Genomic DNA, 18,434 nt, shown 5'->3' with positions numbered 1-18,434 from the left:
AAGGGTTTATTTGGGAAGGAGAAAATAAATCAGGAACCACCCCCCTCCACCGCTGCCTGCTCCCGTCGGGATAACGCTGGGGTTTGCCCAGAGGGAGTGACCAAGGCTCTGGGGCCCCGATGCGATGACCCCTGCCCTGGGGCTCCCGGCTCCCTGTACGGAGCCAAACTCGTCCTGAGCCCCCCCCGCACCCTTCCCGCCAGGTGCCTCCACGGGCCGAGCCGTGAGGGCGGCGCACCGCCCACATCCGCCACACATCACTTCCTGGGCTTTAAAAAACGTGGAAAAAAAAAAAAAAGAGGAAAAAAAGAAAAATCCAGTTAAGCGGGTCCTGTCCTGTCTGGAGGTTCGGGGCCGTACCCGGGTGCTGCTGCTGCCCGCGCCGACACCATGAAGGCTCAGCCCGCGGTAGCCTCCGTCTTCTGCCTGTGCCTGGTGCTGGCGGCCTGCGCCGCCTCCGCCGCGGGAGGGCTCGGAAAGGGTCAGACAAACGCTTTCTTCGGGCTTTCCCCAACTTCTGTCCCCACTCGGGGCGGGTCCGATCCCCTTAGCCCGCGGGGGCCGCCGGGCGGGAGCAGAGAGCGCAGCTTCGGGGTCTGGAGGTGCGGGGGGCGCTCTGCGGGGTCTCCGCCGTCGTAGTTCGGTTCTGGCTGAACCCCTCGTCACCGCGGAGCCCTGGGGGAGCAGCCCCTCGGTGCTCCCCGTGCCGAGTGCCCCGTGCCTGCCCAGCCTCCGCCGGGCTCCTGGCAGGCGATGAATGGCCCTTCCCTCCGCCCTCGGCTTCCCTTGCCCTTCGTGACCGCTCCTCACCTCGCTCTTGGCTTGCCCAGGCTCCTTGTCTAATTACCGTGTCTAATGGCCCAGTTCACCCGGGGCCTGAGCTTCACCCCAGGTGGTGGCTTTGCCGTAGAGGTAAATCTCCTCAGGGCTGGTTGTAACCAATTTGATCAATTGACAGCAAAGCTGTGGTGTGGATCCCAGCCAGCCATTCACCCTTTAATTCCCTAGATGACTTTCATTCAAAAGAAACACTCTGTAATGTGTTGGGCAATGCTTTCAAAAACGTACCGAAGCTCGCCACAAAGTGGGGTTTGTTTTAAATATAGAAAAGCTTTTGAAAAGTGTTTCCCAGCTAGAACAATAGAAAGTTTTCCCTGTTTTAACATTTTGGCCTGAAATAGCTGACGTGTCATTATTCTGGGTAAACGTGACTTCTGCTAATCCAGCTGGTTTTTGCTCTGGGACGTTGAGCTGGTACAAATGTAGCCCTGTGTCCGAGACTGCCTCAGCAGCTGCTGTGTGGGTGTGAGGGGACATGGACGAGGCATCCCCACCCCACCGCGAGCTCATCTGTTTGATGTGTTGCATCACGTATGTTCCCAGTTGCTCATATCAGCAGAGAAGATCAGGTAACACAAACACTGTGCCACTGTCCACACCTCCCAGATGCTGAACTGAGGTGCCCCGAGGACTTGGCTGACGCTGTTTTAGGCTTTCTCCAGCTTCTTTGCCATAGTCGTCTACTGGAGACAATGTCCACTTTCCCCTGTGTCAGCACTGGGCAGTCTGTGCCTCCTGATCTCTGTGTAGCTCCTGAGATCTGCTCCCCTCAGCACCCTGAGCACGGTGGGTTGCTGACTAATCCAAACCCTTAGGGATGGGAAGGGGCAAGCCGAGGTTCATGTTTGGCCATCCGGCACCATAATTGTTAATTACTGGAGCCAAGGTGTTCCAAGAGAGTTCCTCTTTGTACAGCTCCTGGATCCCCTTCATCTCAGCTCTCCAGGTGGCTTTTGGCCACGTGCTGTGTTGGCTACCAAAAAAACCCAACCCTGGCAGTCCCTGCTTTGCATCTGTTAAACATACACTAACTCACTCTTAAATCAATTGACATAACAAGGCTTGTTATCTGTATGCCAGCTAAAATATTTCCTGCATTGTTCAGTCACTGTAACACTCAGAAATCTGTGCAATAGTGTTCTTTCTTGCTCTTCAATGATATTATCATCAGCAGGAATACTCAGCATAATAGCTTTAGAGCAATTAACGATCATATGTTGGCCTAGGAGTTTTTAAGTTTCAGTTTAGTTTGCCTTTGGTGGGATTTAGGAAGCCAAATGCTGACATGTTTAATTTGTCACTCATCAGATAATAAATGTTCACAGATTGAAAAAGAACGGAGAATAATCAGAAGGCACTTCAATTTTAATATCTGTTTGGGGGATTTTAGTGTCATTTACATACATATATAGAAATATTCATGAGCATGGTATGTTTTTGTTAATTAATTTCAATGGGATTCCTCATACGACTGTGTGGGCTGTATTTGCAGAAGTCTTTCCAGAAGTGGGGCTATAGTTGGCTTTTAAAGAATATAAAATGAGTTGAAAACACTCTTGAGGGTTGGGCTGTTTTCCTCTGTTAGCTGATGTGTTAAATTAAGCAGCATTTATAAACCCTTCTCTCTGGCAGGTTTTGGAGATCATATTCATTGGAGAACACTAGAAGATGGGAAGAAAGAGGCAGCAGCCAGGTATGTTTGCTAGTTTTAAATACAGAAATGTGTCTCCAGAAGCATTCACAAAGGTTCTATTTCAGCCCTAAATTTAACCACAGAAAAGAGTCTCTATTAACAAAAATGAGGGTGGTTTAGGAGGCTCTTCAGATCCCTACAGCTTATTGGAGAGAAAATACAGAATTTTGTTGACTTTGCCAAGGCACCACCTAGGTTTAATCACTGCAGTCTAATTAAATGATTGAAGCCCTAGCATGCCTTTGAAACAAGAAAATAATTATTACAGTAAAGAAAGATACAGTTCTCAAGCACAGAAATGCATATATAAGTGGTGCTTAATCCCCTTGAACTCAGCAGTGCTAAGAGCTTCCCTAAAATTCCCTGTGCCTGTATAGATGAGGCCTCAGCATGAGGTATTTTTCCATCTGCAGAAAAAATCTGGAAGTTTCAAACTGTAGTGAACTGACAGAACCTGATTTGGGTTAAGCTTAAACTCTAAAAAGAACACTGAAAAGGTGAAAAAATGACATTTTTTCTTTTTCTCAGAGTTTCTTGTGCTTCTTGTTAAAATGCAAGAAGGAGAATGGCATGCTTATAAATTCTACTTGTATTTTAACTTTATAACCTAGATCTGACAATGCTGACATGAGTAGAAATTCCTCATGCCTTCCAGGTTTTCTGTTTAATTTAGTTCTGCTCTCAAACTGATCCATCTGGCAAGTTCTACACTCTAGTGCAGAGATTGAATTAACCCAGATGGTACACTTCAGAAGTCTTACAAGTTTTTGTAACTTGCTATTTTAGAATTTTTGGAAAGGAAAAAAAAAGTAGATTATTTCAGTATCTACAGTTGTAATTGTAGCATTGCTTTGCAGTGCAGCAGAGAAAGCTTTAAAATGAGACAGAGGAGGGTGGGAAGGATGGCAAGGTCTGAGCTCTCAGGTTTAGGCATGATGAGCATTCCTGCTCAAAAAGACACTGCAGCAAGGGATGGAAAGGATGTGAGCTACACTCTCCTTTCTTTGCTGGTGCACAGATCTGCTTGCTGATTTGAGCTGGGCAGCATTTGAGTGATATTAAATTGAAGGATTAGAAGAAACTACTAATAGCAAAGAAAATATAAACCTAGAAAGTACTTTTCCCCCCCTAAATCTGACCATAAATCAGGAGATGAAAAATTACACGAAATTATCTGGGATGCATCTGAGATGCACCAGAGCCGGTGGTCTAGGAAGTTTCAAGCCTTCGATTTCAATTCTGTAAACTGCACAATGTCGGAGGATGCTGGGGACTTCGCGGTTTTGAGTTCCCTGCGGGCGAGGGCGGGGTCCCGGCGTTCCAACAACTGCTGCGATGGCGTTTTTGAGCCGGTGGCTTCGCAGGACGCTGTCGCGGTGCCAGAGCCGTGCTGGGGCGAGGCGATTCCCCGCACCTGTGGGGAAAAGGAGCGCGCCGAGGGCCGCACGGGGGCGGCCGCGCGGGGCCTGTCCCGGGCGCTGCGCGGGGCCGGGGCGGGCTCTGGGCGTGTGTGACCGGCGGAAGCAGTCGCGCCGCGTCCGGGGCGGGCGCCGCTGGCGGGGCGATGCCGCTGGTGGTGCTGTGCGGGCGGCCGGGCAGCGGCAAGAGCCGGCGGGCGGCCGAGCTGCGGGAGGCGCTGGGCGGCCCGGAGCGGCCGGCGCACGTCGTGGCCGAGGCGGAGGGCGGCCGAGCGGCGCTGCGGGCCGAGGTGGAGCGGCGGCTGAGCCGGCGGGACGTGGTGATCGTGGACGCGGGCAACGAGCTGCGGAGCATCCGCTACGAGCTGTACTGCGCGGCACGGCAGGCGGGCACGGCGCGTTGCCTCCTGCACTGCGCCGGTGGCGCGGGCGGCCCCGACGAGCCGCCCTTCGAGGAGCCCGACCCGAGCTGCCGCTGGGACCGGCCGCTGTTCACGGTGCGCGGGGAGGAGCCGCTGCCGCTGGGCGCCATCCGCGCCGCGCTGTTCGAGAGCGCCCCGCCGCCGCCGCACCGCGCCACCCGCACGCAGCCGCTGCAGTCCTGCGGCTTCCTGCACCAGCTGGACCGCGTCACCCAGGACGTGCTGGCCGCCGTCCTGGCCGCGCAGAGGAGCGGGGCCCAGCCCGGAGAGACCATCCGCGTCCCCGGCGTGGCTGAGGGGCTGGTGCTGAGCCGGCCCGTGAGCGTGGCCGAGCTGAGCCGGCTGCGGAGGCAGTTCATCAGCTACACCAAGATGCAGCCCAGCGATGAAAACCTGCCTCAGCTGGCCAGCATGTTCCTGCAGTACCTGAGCCGCAGCATCCAGTGAAGTGTCACCTGTGCCACCCAGCAGTGGCGGTGGTCGGGCCCCGAAGTACTCGCAGCGGGAAGGATGTGCCTTCAGTCACAGACCCCGCAGAGCCTGCGTCCCAACCGTCGGGGATCGGATCCCTTGGCAGCAGCAGCTCTGGGAAGATGGGCACCGTGTCCCTGCAGCGGCCGAGCCAGCTGCATCGCTGGGAGGATCTCTAGGGAAGCAGTTCCCACCCTTGCGTTCTCCCCAGTGGCATCTTGCAAAAAAGGAGAGCTACTGGTGCATCCCCAAACAAGTGAAGTCTCCTGTGGAGACATAAACCCCAGTAATCGAATAGTGTGACATGAAAGTGCAAAAGGTGATGACTGTAGTGAAAACTTTACCCTCCACATTGGTGTGTGTATGCCTGGAATAAGAAGATTGTTTTTCCTGGGCTGCCTCCAGATAATGTCAAACTGCAGAAGAGACTTCAGGTCCAGAACTGGAACAGGCTGTATTTTTAGGATGTGACTGTTTCAGAAAATCTGACTGAACCCAAGAGAGATTTGCAGCTCTGCACTGCAGAAGGGTGTTGGCTTAACAAACTCAAACTTCTCTGTTTCAGGTCTAATAATAAAATGTGTGCCTTAAATGGAGTAAAGTCTTAATTTACCTGCAGGACTATTTTGCTGAAATAATTTGCCATGTTTTTTTTCTTCAAGGTCATCATTATACACCCTTAAAAACACAAATTGCTTAAGAACAAGTGCTCTCATACAAAAAATGAGCTGACAGTGTCTGTTCTGTGTGAAACTCATAAGTCTGTACCAGCTGTGATGGGTAGCTAAGTTTCCAATAATTTTGGGTACAGCTTATATAAACTCACTTTCTGGTGGATGCTTCATTCTTCATGCTAATAAATTATGGCTTTTGGTTTTAATTGTACGTGTAGTGCTCCCTGGGAGGAAATGGTAAAGTGGGGCAGGAAGGGTTACTTCAGTTACAGTGTCTGTCTGACACACCAGCTGCTAAAGGGATTTATTCATTGCAGAACTGAGAAATGACTACAAAAATGTTTTAATGTAAATAAGTTTGTCTTACCATTGAACAAAGCTGAGAAAACACTTCAATTATCTCAAACCTCTGTGAGTTCTCACTGACGAAGAGTTGGTATTTCAAGGATGTGAGCACTTCCATTTAAAACCTGCTTTTAAGGTTTCTCTTTAAAAAGTGTGTTGCAGTACTGACCACCAGACAATTGAGCTCTTTCAACATGAATCACTGATCCTTGGTGATAAGAACAATCTCAAATCCAGTCTTAAATCAGCCTCTCCTCAAGAAAGAAGCAAAGTAATTTTGGACTCTATAGAAACAATGAAAAGAAATGGTTTTTCATCATCAGGGAGAGGGCAATGACACAATGCAAGCTTTACGAGGGAAGTGTGTATTCTTGCTCCTTACTGCAAATATATATAAAGGTGATGACATATCAGTTAATTATATATGGGAAACTTGTGTTTGAACAATTCTAAATGTTAATGGCTTCCTTTCCACCCTTTCCTTGTTCTGAAGTTCATTACTGAACACTGCTAAGTAGAGATTTCCTTTCATACCTATTTACAGCTAAAGAAAAACTCATATATCAGTTCTGTTAGTAATTAATGTAGTTGTTGTTGTGTGCAAAGGTGTTAATAATCTGTGTATGAAAATTTGACTGTTTTTACCCCCTAATATGGTTCAGAGTTTACAGTAGGAGAAAACTTGGAGTTTGCTTTGCGTGGCATATCCCAAAAGAAGTATCCACATAGGGTGTTCTCTCCAGATTTCTTCCTCTCATTCACCTAGTTTTAGCCTGTTCTTACTGCTCTGGAAGCCATATCATTATTATATGGAAACTTAACCTCTGGGTAGCATAGCTAGTAAAGTTAAATGAATTATTTGGAAAGAGAGAAAGCAAAAATAACTTTGGTCCTTTTGCACTGCACTTTATTTAGGCTGCAGGTCCTCACAGGCCTTTTCTCCTTCTTAGTCCTGGCACCTGACACATCCATCACAATCAGTTTCAACATACAAATGCGTGGGAAGCCATGCAGGCAGCCAGAGGGTTTGCTGGGTTATTGGGTTTGGTGGTTTCTCAGTGGAGGGCCTTAGTCACAGGAGGTGACTGAGACACGTGGGCTATAATGGGGAGGGGGATGGATTGTCACCCACTGCATTGCCTTAAGCAGCCACAAAAATCCTTCCTGACATCTCTCAAGCAGCTGCTGTCATTAACCATTTCCAGTAATCTGGGAAAAAAAACATGACCAGTTGTGTATCTGAGAAATCTAAACTACTAAGAGAAAGTTTCTTCCTCTACACGAGCAGTTATTGACTGGCAGCTATAATAAATTATTACATGTTTTAAGATTGGAAAACTTTTTGCAAGACAGTCTTAGAGCACCACATAATCTCATTACACCTCACTTATTTACTGTTACATTTAGCTTTTGAGGAAGCCTTGACTGTTAAAATGTACGTGTAATAGAATTTCTTTGACAATTTTCTTTTTTCTTTTTGTTAGTGGTTTGCCTCTTATGGTTATCATCCACAAGTCCTGGTGTGGAGCTTGCAAAGGTAAGTGCATTGAATACTAGAGCTTGCTGAAATTTCTCATGAACCTTTGTATACAACTCATGTAGCCATGAGAAATGTGAACTTTGCATCCAAAATGTAACCAATGGTATTTGTATTTCATTGAGAGTGGCATAATATGGCAGTGTCATAGCAAACAAGCTGGGTGTGTGGCTAAGTCTTAAAGGATGAGGTAGTTGAGTGGGAGTGGTGGTTTACAGCAGGATTTCTGCTTCTGTTGCCCTGGATCAAATATAACCACCTATGTTGGGCAGGCTTCATCCCATGGCTGCCCAGCAAGAATTGCTTCAGGTACCTCCTGTTCTGTGCCTAGCTTTAAGGGTTGGATACATACATTCCATTTACTCACTGCTAATTGCAAAGTGCCACTTCTCTAGAGGGAGGGATGAAGTGGAAATTGATACTGACCTGAAAATCTGAAATATTTTCCACTGGTTTTACATACCTCTTATTTTTATTTTTTTCCTTAGCTTTAAAGCCAAAGTTTGCTGAATCCAAGGAGATCTCTGAACTTGCCCATAATTTTGTTATGGTCAACCTTGAGGTAGGCTGCCCTCTGCTCTGTATCCATGTTCTGCCTAGCTGAAATGAAACATTTGCAATCAAACATTTGCAGTCTGACTCAACTGGTTGCATCCTGTTTTGTGTACATCCTAAATCCTGCACTTCTGAATAGGCATTCAGGATTGATTGATAGAACTTATTGTTTTAAAAAGACTTTTCTTCAGTCTGGCTACTTTAATTGTGTTTATAAACCTGGCTCTCTGCCATTGTCTCTTTAACAGTTTGTACCTCATGTGATTCCATGAAAAAGGAATTTATGTTCATTCTCTCATGTATCAAACAGTCCTATACCAGGGTGGGGTGGGTAATGCAAATTGACAGACCAGAAAAAAATATTATTTTCACAAAAGATACTTCCATAGGTAAAAATAACTTTCTTTCCTTTGAGAGTGGAGGATAATGCAGTTACTTAGGATATGTTCAAAATGGAAGTTGCCCAAGGTAGAAGGAATCTGAAGGCAAGAACTTGTTTCTGTAAAAAGCACCGTGTTTTGTTAGGTATCTTGCTAATATCTTCCCTCTCTCCTGCTTTGCTGTGTAGGATGATGAAGAGCCAAAGGATGAAGCCTTTAGTCCTGATGGAGGTTACATTCCCAGAATCCTTTTCATGGGTAAGGCATCCACAGCTGTTGTGTCCATTCACAGCACTGGGTTCTGTTCTTCCTCTTTCCACCTAAATTTCCTGTTGGATTTCTTGTTTCATAGACCCCAGTGGAAAAGTCCATCCAGAAATCATAAATGAGAGAGGAAACCCCAGCTACAAGTATTTCTATACCAATGCTGATCAAGGTATGTACCAAGTAGTTTGAAGTGCATTTTTAGTGAGATGAAGCTTTGGCAGTGGAGAAAAATGATGGTACTTTGAAGTGCCATAGCTGGGAGTGGTTAAATACAGTGTGAGTGAGTCATTCTCTAATGCCTGAGGAACCATATTCAGGATCATGATTCTCCTTAATACCTACTAAAAGCCTGTAGGACCTAATTTTGTCTCCAGTTGTGGCATGGGAAATCATGGAATTCGCATGATCCAGCTGCACATAGTTGGGAAAAGTGTGCTGGACTGGTTTTTATCTTACAGATTAATCTGTAGATCTACATTCTGTAACTGTGTTGTTTTAAAACATTTTCATTACCAGTTCACCTTGATGTTTTCACCCTGAGATTAATAGTTGGTATCTCTCTGTGCAATCTTTCAGTTGTCCAAGGCATGAAGGAGGCCCAGGAGAAGCTGACAGGCGATGCTTTCAAACAAAAGCACCTGGGAGATGAACTATAATGAATACACTGAATAATACCTTTTCATCACTTCAAAACTAAGAGGAAATGATTAAACAGACCAAGAATGTAGATGCACTGAAGGGACATAATTCCCCTGTCAACAATGTTAGGTTAAACCCTATTTGGAGTTCACACACACACAACAGTTACTTACGGTGTTTTCTCTGCCTGGCAGTTTGCACTGTGATGGTTCTGTGCAAGTGGGTAATGTGCAAACACATCTTTTTGTGTGTTTGTGCAACCACTAATACTTGGTGTTAAAAGGGAGGTGTGTAGGGAAAACACTATTTGAGGACAATGTGATGGGAAAAACTAGAAGTAGCCATCATTTTGACACTTAATCAGGGTTGAATCTCTTTTCTCACTGGTATTATGTGATCCCATAGTTTTTACTGGGCATTCCCATCACTGGGGCATGTTCCTGGGCCAGTTGTTTTCTAGATATCCAAACCCATGAATTCTGCCGCTACACCAAGTAGAATACATTTCATGAATGTCCAAGTAGCATGTGAATTATCAGCTCTGCAAATGTATTTTTGTGTAAAACTGTGTGATTTATCTTTTTTTGCCGTTAGGCAGAAATTTAACTTCTTCCTTATGCACTCACCTTTTGATTGTTCCATCAAGTCAGGGTGGGTTACGTTGAAGCTTTACGGGGTTTCCCCTTTTATTCTTTGAATGTTTTTGGCGAATGCCTTGCCATCACATTGTACTGTATTTTTGTACCAGGGTGAAAAAAAATTAAACCTTTTTAAACATAAACATGCAGAGAGTGTTTTGTGGTTTGGGGCATAGCTTCATATTCTTAAGCATGGGGGGATATATTTTTGTTTGTGTTGCAGTGGTTATTAATGTTGAATGTCACAGCTGAAGGTTTCCCCTTTTTATAATTAAAAAGCATCAATTGTTTTACCATATAACTACAATTCAGCCATTCTTACGCTACCCACACTGTTGAAGGCAATGTGTTTATTTACTGGAACTGAAAAGAGGAATAGAGGGGAGTAAAATCACCCCTCTTGACCTGCTGGGAACACTTTTTCTAATGCAGCCCAGCATGCTATGGGCTTTTGTCACACGAGTGCGTTGCCGGCTCGTGGTCAGCTTGTTCTCCACCTGGATTCCCATATTCTCCTGCGCAGCAGATTTCCAGACTGTACTGGTGCAGGTGAAGGACTTTGGATTTCCTTTTCTTGAACTTCTGACAACCCTCTCTGCCCATTTCTCCAGCCTGTTGAGGTCCTCAGTGGCAGCACGACCACTGTTATGTGGATATCAGCTCCTCTCCCCAGCTTTGTATCATCTGCCAGTTTGCTCAGAGTTAGGTGTTAAAAAGTACCAACCAAGGGTACTCCACTAATGATGAGCCCCTTTTAGCCCAGCAGTTCTGCCAGTTTTCCATCCATCTTGCTGCCCATTTATTTAGGTTGTACTTCATCAGTTTGTCTATGGGGATGCTTTGGGAGACAGTGTTGAAAGCCATAGTAAAGCCAAAATAAACACCACCTACTGCTCTCCCCTCCACCACCAAATTAGTAATCTAAAGCAAAAAATCCTGTCCAAAAGACACTTGCCATAACTTCCTATAACAAACATGGAGATAACTTTCTGCAGATACTTTTTGAAGAGCTATCTGAGGACATTAGGTGGGGAAAATTGTTTTACACAATAAACTCAACTTGTCTACTGAGTCCATTTTTACTGTTCAGCAGCATTAGTTACTTTCCAGACCAGCCTGTCTAAGGAATTTTAGGCACCAAAACTCAACTGGGCACTAAAAGACAAGGACTCAGTGGAAATAATGGGATTATTACACATTGCAATTACCCTGCTCAGCTGCTGAAAGTTACTCTACAGGCTTTATCCTCTGCTTCTCCTGCAAATTGTCTAATAAATTAATGATGGAATTTAACTCAGCAGCTACTCTCAAGTCATATCAGCCTCAAAGTTAATCTATATAAGCCTTAAAAAAGGATTTTGCTGTGCTAAATATTTCTTTTTTCCTCAGCTTTATCAGTTGATCAAATAAAAAATAGTTCCTATCTGATGGTCATTTTATTTAGAGCTTTAGAGTGACATGACTAAAAAATCATTGCTTTGGCTTTTTTACTTGCCACCAGGGGGAGGACTCTGCGTGTTCATCTGGTATAGGATTCAACAAATCATAATTAAAAAACAACCTCTGATGCAAATTAGCAGGGTGCACCTCTGTGGATTTCCATGCACAGTTTTGCAGCACCTCTGCCCTGCTCTTATCTCTGCAGCCTGTGAGATGTACACCAAGTGTTCCTTTCTTTGTAAAATGCTCTGATGTCTGAAGCAATGTGGCCTCAAAGTAATTTTTAGAAAGTTCTTCATCCAGAGACATCACCCTTCAGTGACAGGTACAGGCAATGTGCTTCATCCTTTACATTTAAGACCACCCTGATTCAAAGTTATCCTCCTTCATGTGTTCTCCCATGCATCTCCTCTCCTTCCGTACTTCATGCCTTCCAGACTTAGTACCTTGGAAGGAAAAATCTGTTTCATGACACTTTTTCCTTTGTTCTTTGGCTGCCTCCTTTCTCTCTAATCCTTTCTACCCTCTGTATGTTCAGACATGGTAAGCTGGTACAGCTTCCCCGCCCTCTCTTCCATTTGCTTTTTCCTGGACCATGCTTTTGTCCTCCGTAGCAGGATGGAGCTTGGCACTTGCTGGCCTGCTTGGTGTCTAGCTGGGGTCTCAGTAGAATATGACATAAGTGCTGTCAGCTTGATTGCTAGGGACAGCTGATTAACTTGTGTAAAAGCTGCTTCATGTCTCTGGATTGCAGGGTGAACCTTCTTTTGATCTGTCACTCAAGTAGTTTCCTCTGTCTTACCTGTTAGTTTTATACCTGGACTTTTTTTTTTTTTTTGCCATCTCCTGCTGCAGATTCTTTACATCCTTCTTCTTTATAATCTTGATAAAGTGGTACAGATGGCTGGCATTTTCTTCTGTGCAGAGGGATCCACCCAGCAGTTACTTTATGTATGTTGTGTGACTTTATGCACACAAGCAAGTCCCCAGGGCTTAGAGAAGCTGCTTGCAGGTCAGTGTTTGCTGTAGTTGTGTTTGAAGTTAATGATACACTGCAGCACTGCTCAGTAACCAAGGCCTCAGATTAGTTTGCCCCCATCAGCTTTGTTTCTTGTGCTGCCCATCTGTGTATGACTTGCAGTAACTTACATAATAACTTATTTAGATGCATCTAGAAATCCCCTTGGATTCTCAGCTTCTTCTCCTATGGTTATGTAGCGGGTTCAGTCTGAAACTGGGTGGAAACCCACTACAGGAGATAAAAAACCCAAAGACACTTCAAAATTCTTAGTATAGACCCAGAAAACTGCCAGGCCAAATCAATCTCATGTAAACAAACATGCTGTCAGTTCCCTTTCTCCCACAAACAACCTACACAGGAAAAAAAACCCCAAAGTTAATTAGGGAGTGCCTGGATTGCAGCTCCCATCTGGCTGCCTGGGAGCAGAGGTTACTTTGCACACCTGAGGCTGGACAGGATATAAGGAAGTGTCAGCTGGAGACTCGGGAAACCTTTCCTTTGCCATGTTTAGCAGCAGGGAACAAAAGTGCAACAACCAAGAATGCCTGCAGGGCCAGAGTGTCCCATCTGTCATCCTGACATGCTGAGTTTAGGAGTCATCTACTTCAAACACACTTTTGTCCCCATGTCTGTCTGCCTGCCACTGTCTAGCCTGTATCAAACTGCTAATGAGCTTCGTTCACTCAGACCTCACTTAGAGCTCCTGTAATGAATAGCTCTGAAGTGAAATATTATTAAAACCCTATGAATGAGGTCATAAATCCTTGGAAACGTCTCACCTTTTGGCAAGAGGAGAGGTATTTGCATTTATGTTATGCTGTGATATTTATTTGCAGCTGACATGGTATTATGCCTGCTTGGGTTTGCCCACCCAGGAGAACCACTCCAGGGCTATTCCTTGACAACCGTCGCTATAGGTGGATCAAAACTTGATGCCTGAGGATGGAGATTCAGAAAGCAATAAAGATGGAATTACTCTGAACAGAGCTCTCTCCAGAGAGTGGGATGAAAAGGGGAAGTCACTGCAAATTCATGCTCGTTTCAAAGATGGCAAAGCCAAAGATGAAGTTTCTCTAAAAGGTTGCATCCCCTTTCCAGACAGCTAGTGTAAGTTGTCTTTGGCACTGACTGGAGAGGGAAGGTTGCTGCCTGGAGGGAAGGAACCAGGAAACAATAATGAAGGTCTGTCTAAATGTTAAAAGTCACTTTGTCTCAAAACTACTTGGTATATTAACCCATTCCCACTTTCCTCCTCGAAGAAACAGGTGCTGATTTGTTAAGCAGTTAATCAAATAAACTCAGTTTGCTTTTCCTCTCTAAGTTTGTCTAGAGTAAGGTGTGGCTGTGCACAGTTCCCAGGCCTGCCATTGTCCAGGGAGCACCACTCCTGCCATTGCAGCACCAGCCTGGTGCCACCACGTCAGCACCATCTGAGGAGGAGGAATCTCCACTGACAAGTGCCAGCCAGCCCCTGTGACCTGTCACAGCAGTGGGAACAGGGGCCAAAACTTGAGTGATCTTCTCTAAGCTGTGAAAAATGTCATGGCACAGTTTTGTGATGGTGAAATCTGCAGTAAGTTCCTTTGATTAGGGACAAAAAAAATAGAGACCCCAAACTTACCTGCTCACAACTATGCTGGAAGCAGGGACTGGCTGACCTGTGCTTACAGCATTCCAGGTTCTGACTCAGAGCAGTGAGGGAGGCTGTTACACACCATGCCGTGCTGGCTCTCATCCCAGGATGGGGCAGAGACATCAGGCAAAATGCAGGGAGCAGGCAGCATGTGAGAGCAGACAGGATGGGGGGAGCAGGCAGGATTTGGGGAGAAGGCAGGGTACAACCTGGGCACGGGATCTCAAGTGGGTGGGTGCCGCTCCCATGTTCTCTTTTCCTCCAGCCAAGACAGGTGTCTCCTCCTCCATTTCCCATGTCTCTGCTGTGATGTGGGGAATGAAGGGGAGCCAACTTCCTAGAGTTTCCACCGTCTCTAAAGGTCATGATCCCATTGTTACCACTCCAAGTCAGGGCAAGGGAGGACCTGGGGCAGAGCTGAAGGGCCAGGAGCGTGTGGACTGAGTTTGGCTAAGGCTGTAGGTAACTGGCTGCTGATTAGTTATAATTTGCTGGTATACGCTCATTTTTGGATCATTTTGCACATGCACAGCATGGAGTAGGTAGATTTGCTGCAGAAATATTAATTGATAAGAACTGCAGATGTTCTCCCTGCTTTTTGAGAGTGCTTCAGGTCACAACATAACATGCTGTGCATAAAAGAAGCTGCACTGGCAGCACAGTCAAATATGGATGTCACTTTATTGTGCTATTTCTGATATTATGAACAGTGTTCAAAGAGCCATTTGTGAGGATTCGGGTACGTTAGTGCTGTTAAAGGGAATGAAATTTGCACACATTCTGGGGACACAGCATGGGCCATACACACTTTTCATTCCACACTGAAGTGGAGAAGCACCTGGGTGAGTGCTGCCTATTCAGACAAGGAGGATTTTGTTTGTGGGTGGCATGTTTTTACCTGGCTGCCCTGGACAACAGCTGATTTAAGTGTTTCAGTGCTGCTCTTGCTTTAAGAATAAACAAATCAATACATAAATTGATAAATTTATTTTTTAAAAATCCCTTTTTAGAAAAGAGGTTACTGAAAATATTAAATTTGTTACTTTAGATCAATTGCACTGTGTGAGGATGCACTGTTTTGAATTAAAAATGTTGAGAGAGTAGTAGAGTATGTATATTGTGCTTGATAAATGTGCTCTCATGACTGCTGTGAGAGAGTGAGATAGATCCACATGTCAGAAAACAAGATAAAGCACAGCATCTGCTCTTCCCTTCCACCTCCGTGTGCTTGTGGGAGTTCTTTCCTGTTTCCTTATTTCCCCATCTATAAATCTAAAATAACAAAGACCTCCCCCACTGGAAGTTGTGTAAGCAATTCATGACTGTACAACATTAAAATCTGGAAGGGAAGTGCACTAGGAGAGCAAAAAATATTCACTTCATAAATTATAGAAACATGGCTAAACAAAGTGATAGCAAAAATCACTACATATTCTCCTGTCTCCTAATTATCTGGGTGCATCCCTTCTTTTGGTTATCCCTGACTAAGAAAGGGCATGCATGTAAACACTGGCATTTCAGGGGTGGCATGAAATCTGGAAAAGCCTTTGGAAATTAGGATTGAACAGTGGCTCTGCTCTTGTGGCTGTGGTTATGGGATGTCAAATCAGGTGATCTCTATCAGATGCCCAAGTGAGCCTGAGCCATAATACGTCCTTTGTATCAAAGGTGCAGATATGTGCCCTTGATCACTTGCATTCTGTGTAGGTGCTTTATGGGATCACCACGGTTTTCTAGAGTGAGCATCAGTCAGCAGACTGAGAGAAAAGCTCTACCCATGCTGGGCTGACAAGAAGTCAGGTTTTGGCAAAGGCAGAAATCACCTATCCCAGAGCAACAAGAGGATTGCAAGGAGCTAGAAAGACTTTTGTAGGTGTCAAGCCTGCTAGACTGTCTTTGAAATACTTGTAATGAGTTTGGGATTTTGTTATGCTGTTGATTATTTCCAGTTGCCTACACAAAGCTGGTACCTTGCTTACGGCTTAAATCAGGGCCTGGCTTATATAACAATAAGTTTAGTTGGGGTTTTGATGGCAAATACACATTTTCATTCTAGATGAGGATAGAAAATTACTCTGATGTTGGGTAGAATTGTCCCCTGGGCCACCTAGCAGATAGCTCCGATTTGAGTAAAATGGAGAAGCTGTATGGCATCTTTGATCTGCAGAGAGAAGAGGTGTTCCTTACAGCTGCTCAGCATCCCTCCTGTGATTGTTCCTAAAATGCTCACCTGGGCTATATGCTAGCTATGTAGCCCTGCTGTGCTCCCTGGCTTTCTGCATTCTCGTGATACTGGTAACTAATCAACTGCCCTGGGCAAAACGTAGCAATAAATCGTCAGACACCTTTAAAGTGGCTGAACTGTTATAAAGCTCAAGCTGCTCCAAGGGCTGGTTGACCTAAGAGCCAGCCCAAAGATCACTGAAGATCAGAACTGAGGATCAGATACTGAAGATCACCAGACGTGCAAAAAGCTTTTACAAGTGGACAAAACAATCCCTGGGCTGTGTGGGCAGTGTCCAGGCTGTCAAAGTGCTGCACATCAAACACAAAGGCACAATGAAACTGAGCAGAAAGCAGCAGTACTCTGGGGGACGAAGCAGGGTGAAGAGATATCCACACCCCCAAGTTTTAGGGATGCCCTGAGTTCAGAGGTACTCCCTGAAGACAGAAACCCTGCAAATCCCGTACCTCTATGCAGCTCCTGCTCTGGCCTCCCCTCACAAGGAGCCTCTCTCCTGGGGCCCAACAAGACCCTTCTGTTGTGCTCAGGCACTTATTAAATCCTGCCATCTTTGCTGGTTGTTAGGGAAGCACCTTGTTAGTTATGTCAGCCATAATGATTAAAATGTTTTTAAAAACCCAGTATTTTGTTCATTCTGTCTAGGGCATAATTTCTGAAGGCTATTTTGGTTTCCTGGCAAGGAATAGACCACAGTCAGATCTCTCTGGGGTCTGCAGGGTTTTAAAGCCAAGAGAGTCCACCACAACCTCTTCATCAGACCTCCTTCATGTGAGTGACTTAGATTGCAGCCACTACCTCAGTTTTTGTCTTCTTACCAGCAAAAATGTAGCGCCTGATGCCACAGCCGCCGTCCCTAGGCTTCAGAGTTAACAGTTCTACCGACGAGAAATCCAGCCCGTGCGGAAAGTGCGACAAGAATGGCAAGTTTGGGTCGTACCGGGGATGTTTTCCCCGCCCGCGGGGGCTCCAGGAACGCCTGAGACAATTCCCATACCCGCGCTCCCCACCGGCCCCCGCCCCCGCCCCGCCGCGCTCCGCCCCCGGGGCCGCCCCAGGTACCGGCGGGGGGGCGGCTCCCGCCACGCGAGCAGCGGCCGCGGGACTGCTCGGCTCGGCTCGGCTCGGCTCGGCTCGGCTCGGCTCGGCTCGGCTCGGCTCGGCTCGGCTCGGCTCGGCTCGATTTGCTTCGCTTCGGCTCGTCCCGGCTCGGCTCGGCGCCGTCGCTCCTACGCCGCAGGTAAGAGCCGTGGCCCCTCTGAGGGGGCTCCTCCTGCGCCGTCGGGGCTGCTTCTCCTCGAAGGTGACGGGGAGGGGGCTGGCGGTATTCCGCGCCTCATGTCCCCATCGGGACCCACAAACGCCTCCTGCCCTCCTTGCACCGAGCGTCGGGGCCGTCCCCGCGCTCTGCGGGACGGGAGCCGGGGCGGGCGGCAGGAGGTGCCCGGCGGGTGAGCGCCGGGTGGGTGCTCCGTGCCCCGAGGTGTGGTGTAACGGGCAGCCCTCGACAGCGGCGGGGCGGAGAGGGCAACAGCAGTTCCATCTCTAAAATAAACATTTCCCAGCAATGAGAGGCGATATATTATTGCTTTATCTCTAAAATACCCTCAGCTCCGTGGTGGGGAGGCGGGAGAGCGGGGCCTTCCCGGCTGTTCTCCAGCTGGTGCATAACCCGCCCGTTCCTGTCACCCCGGGCAGTGCCCGCCTCGGGGAGGGGGAACAGGTAACAATAACCCAAGTGCTCGGCGGTGGAGCACTGCCGGGAAACTAGGCACCCGCTGTCGTCGTGGCTACTCGGGGCAGGGCAGGGATCCACTGTTGCCGGACTGCACAGCCCGCCCAGCTCCCACCGCAGAGCCGCTGCCCGGCCGAACAGGCGGAGGAGCGGACTTGCCCGGACCCACACTGCCCTATAGCCCTGGGCAGCGAGCCCACCGCACAAAGCCAGACGGATCCATCTTCTAATTTAGTTCATAAAAAGTATAAACTCTCTAGTTTGTCCAGTTTATGCTGTACAAAACACATATGGTATATTTTTGCCATCCGTTCTGAGACGACGCATTGGTTTTCCGCGCTGTTTTCTCCGTGCTTGCCAGCAGCCCGGCAGTGTCGTTGACGAGCGCGGTAACATCAGCCTGTGGGACCGCAGCGGGACCGCCAACACCGGCACGAGTGGCTCCACCTTTCTGCCTCCCAAGGTTCTGTCTCCACGCTGTCCT

At 47.1% G+C, this 18,434-nt stretch overlaps 3 protein-coding genes across 7 annotated transcripts in view; all 3 read left to right on the top strand.

Moving 5' to 3' along the window:
• Positions 1-253: 253 nt before the first annotated feature.
• TXNDC12 (thioredoxin domain containing 12) lies at positions 254-10,024 on the top strand. The gene is made up of 7 exons (XM_032117391.1): positions 254-481; positions 2,473-2,533; positions 7,348-7,400; positions 7,889-7,962; positions 8,524-8,593; positions 8,688-8,771; positions 9,179-10,024. Exons 1-7 carry the CDS (start codon positions 391-393, stop codon positions 9,256-9,258), a joined length of 513 nt encoding a protein of 170 aa, XP_031973282.1. The 5' UTR covers positions 254-390; the 3' UTR covers positions 9,259-10,024.
• On the top strand, positions 2,541-9,259 carry KTI12 (KTI12 chromatin associated homolog). 2 transcript variants are annotated; one of them, XM_032117394.1, is made up of 7 exons: positions 2,541-3,928; positions 3,961-6,262; positions 7,348-7,400; positions 7,889-7,962; positions 8,524-8,593; positions 8,688-8,771; positions 9,179-9,259. In XM_032117394.1, the coding sequence occupies exons 1-2, from the start codon at positions 3,724-3,726 to the stop codon at positions 4,818-4,820; spliced, it is 1,065 nt and encodes a 354-aa protein (XP_031973285.1). In that variant the 5' UTR covers positions 2,541-3,723; the 3' UTR covers positions 4,821-6,262; positions 7,348-7,400; positions 7,889-7,962; positions 8,524-8,593; positions 8,688-8,771; positions 9,179-9,259. The 2 variants fall into 2 exon arrangements, with proteins under 2 accessions (XP_031973285.1, XP_031973284.1); XM_032117393.1 differs by having other exon boundaries at positions 3,894-6,262.
• Positions 10,025-17,355: 7,331 nt separating the features above from the next.
• RAB3B (RAB3B, member RAS oncogene family) overlaps positions 17,356-18,434 on the top strand; it is a 50,980-nt gene continuing 49,901 nt past the window's right edge. The window contains exon 1 of one of the 4 annotated variants that reach the window (XM_032118474.1): positions 17,356-17,455. The gene's annotated coding sequence lies outside the window, so the exon portion shown is untranslated. Of the gene's footprint in view, positions 17,456-18,312; positions 18,414-18,434 lie in introns of those variants that run through there. The other 3 variants (XM_032118478.1, XM_032118477.1, XM_032118476.1) reach the window with 3 other exon arrangements.

Source organism: Corvus moneduloides, chromosome 9, assembly GCF_009650955.1.
Source record: "Corvus moneduloides isolate bCorMon1 chromosome 9, bCorMon1.pri, whole genome shotgun sequence".
Taxonomy (NCBI): domain Eukaryota; kingdom Metazoa; phylum Chordata; class Aves; order Passeriformes; family Corvidae; genus Corvus; species Corvus moneduloides.
This window is presented reverse-complemented; position numbering and strand designations above follow the sequence as displayed.